The sequence below is a fragment of the Myotis davidii genome, unplaced genomic scaffold (genome assembly GCF_000327345.1).
Source record: "Myotis davidii unplaced genomic scaffold, ASM32734v1 scaffold3554, whole genome shotgun sequence".
NCBI classification, from domain to species: domain Eukaryota; kingdom Metazoa; phylum Chordata; class Mammalia; order Chiroptera; family Vespertilionidae; genus Myotis; species Myotis davidii.
In genome coordinates this window covers 22018-24467 of record NW_006285639.1, presented here as the reverse complement: position 1 = coordinate 24467, position 2450 = coordinate 22018, and the positions used below count along the sequence as shown (strand labels likewise).

Below are 2450 nucleotides of genomic sequence, written 5' to 3'. Positions count from 1 at the left end.
TCTTTGTTTTACTATGGTTGCAAATATCAAAAAATTTCTATATGTGACACGGCACCAGAGTTAAGTTAGGGTTTTTCAAAATGCTGACACGCCGAGCTCAAAAGGCTCGCCATCACTGGTCTAGGAGTTCATTCTTCCCATGAAGGAGGCCTCTGCTCTTGTTACTGCAGAAGTTCCCAGCTCAGCATACGGTCCCAACTACCCCTGCTCACTCTGGGGCTCTGAGAGTCTAGTCCTCAGAAGCAGGGCTCAGAGCAGCGCAGGTATTGGAATCCTGACTCCAAGGGTCTTAGCAGTAGTTGGGGAGACATTGTATCTTGAAGGGGGATCTGGGACATCACTGTTTGTGGGAACACTTTGGTGGTTAGCATGCAGATGGGAGTTCTGAGGGACTGGCCCAGGAAAGGCTGGGGAGAGCGATGGTGGGCCATGCTGACCAGCACTGCCTTCGGTTGACCCCAGGCCAGGCTTTGGTCCTCTGGGTCGAAGGCCCAGTTACTCATGCTTGTCAGTGTTTATGGGTGACCAGCAGTTGAGCGAATTCATCAGACCTAAAACGCCCACAGGTTGTAATATTATCATTACAATGATAATATTAGTTTATTGTAAAAAGTAGTCTTAACCTGAGAACTGGAAGGCTGTGTCCATATGAAACATGGCACGTTTTTGTAGTCCCCTGGGAGAGCGAAACCATAATCTGATTATTGTAGTGAGGAAATGGTGAAAACTAAAGGAGTTTGCAAGATGAGACAAAAAGGCTTGAAAACTTTCTTGCTATAGCGATATGTCAGTAGAATTGGAAGATCAATTTTTTATATAATGCCGTGTGCACAGCAGCCAATTTCTATGTTTGCCAAAGTTGAGTGCCCAGCCCTGTTTTATAAACATCATTCCCTTCGCACTGATCATGCAGTAGGCCCTGGAGAAATCAAAACTCACATATACCCCCACGTGCACACAAACTGGACAGCTTTTCAAAAGCCTTTTTCCTCATTTAAATGTCTGCCAATTAGGATTTAGAAAGTGTTTCTCAAAAGGAAAGTTAATGAAACTCAACTATTTTTTTATGGTCAAAGAAGACAAGCATTGAGTCTATGTAATTAAAATGAACCTTTTAACATGCAAGTACATAAAATAAAATAAACTGAAATAGTTAAATGAATCTATCATATATAATCTTTCCTGCTTTTCTCTAAGAGATTTTTTAAAATTAGTATTTATTTACTACTTTTTTTTTTGTATTCTAGAATCACTATGTCAAAGAGTAAGCCAGGCCAGCATACTTGTACTTACTAAAATTAAGAGCCTACACATATGGTATGGACCCAAAGCTCAGTAAGACTTTTTATTTTTTTAGAACACAATGAATCGCTTTTATTTTGGTATGCATCCACATCTCAGCAATTAGGGGTCCTGAATAGAAAAGTGGAAAAACACAGCAATGTGCCAGGAAGTCAAGCCCGCCAATTTGGGGGTTCTGCCATGCACGTCGTAAGACATTAAGCAGATAGAAGACTGGCAAGTTCAGGTAGCAGATGGTGGAGGGGTAGAGAGTGGGGATTCATGCACCCAGAATGGCTGCAGCTAACCAAAGGGAGAAAATAGATCATTAGGGACTTGGTCAACGGGATTCGGGGTCAAGTGATACAGCAGGTTTCCCTGGGAAAGCAATGTTTGATGAGGTGCCTGGGATTCAAGCAGAGAAAAAAAATCACTGCAGATCCTCCTTGAATGTAAACAAAAACTATAATGTAGATAAACAAAGCAGAAAGTGCACCTGTTATCCAGAGGGGGAAATGGGTATGATGAAATATCTTGTCTGTTTTGGGATGAAATGGTAGAAAGTAAAGATATGAACCAGCCTGCTGAAAGGCAGGACCTCCATATCCTAGCAGGTTCCATAAGGAAAAAGAGGTAACAGATACTTACGGGAGGTTTGATAGCATAAAGCTAAGCGAATCTGCACCAAATGCAGTTATATTTATTAATTTACCTCTATCATGTTTGTTTTGTAATCCAGAATTCCTTCACAATCAAGAAATCCAAGAGGAGCGCTGGTGATGCCTGGTCGGTACGGCAATGATTATGGTGGGAAGGAGAGGGGAGAGGAAATGGCTCCTTAGTTAGAACATCCTCTCTTTTGCTCTTGGGTAGAAAGCCAGAGCTTACTCCCATTATAGCGGATTAGGGTGGTCTCTAAGTTGTGAGGCCAAAGCAGGGAGCCATGGTGAGAGGGCACAGGGAGCGATGGTGAAAGGGCACAGAGAGGGAAGGGGCAGGTTGTTTAAGGTCGTCCAGGCTGTCCTGTGACTGTTCGTAATGACAGCCTGCGCCTGGGCTGATTCCCAAGGAGCGCCCGCTGCCCCTTTCCACACATCCCCATGTTCTGCCTGCTCTCCTCCCCTTTTTAAGATTGGGCTGCTGTTAGTACTTGTAGTGTTTAAGGTCTA

At 43.4% G+C, this 2450-nt stretch overlaps 1 protein-coding gene across 1 annotated transcript in view; it reads right to left on the bottom strand.

Annotated features, from left to right (window-relative positions):
* The window catches only part of LOC102772641 (potassium voltage-gated channel subfamily D member 2), a 23253-nt gene extending 22750 nt beyond the window's left edge, over positions 1–503 (bottom strand). The window contains exon 1 of the mRNA XM_006756421.2: positions 310–503. Coding sequence (XP_006756484.2) covers positions 310–503 — 194 coding nt within the window. The remainder of the gene's footprint in view (positions 1–309) is intronic.
* Between the last annotated feature and the right edge of the window lie 1947 nt (positions 504–2450).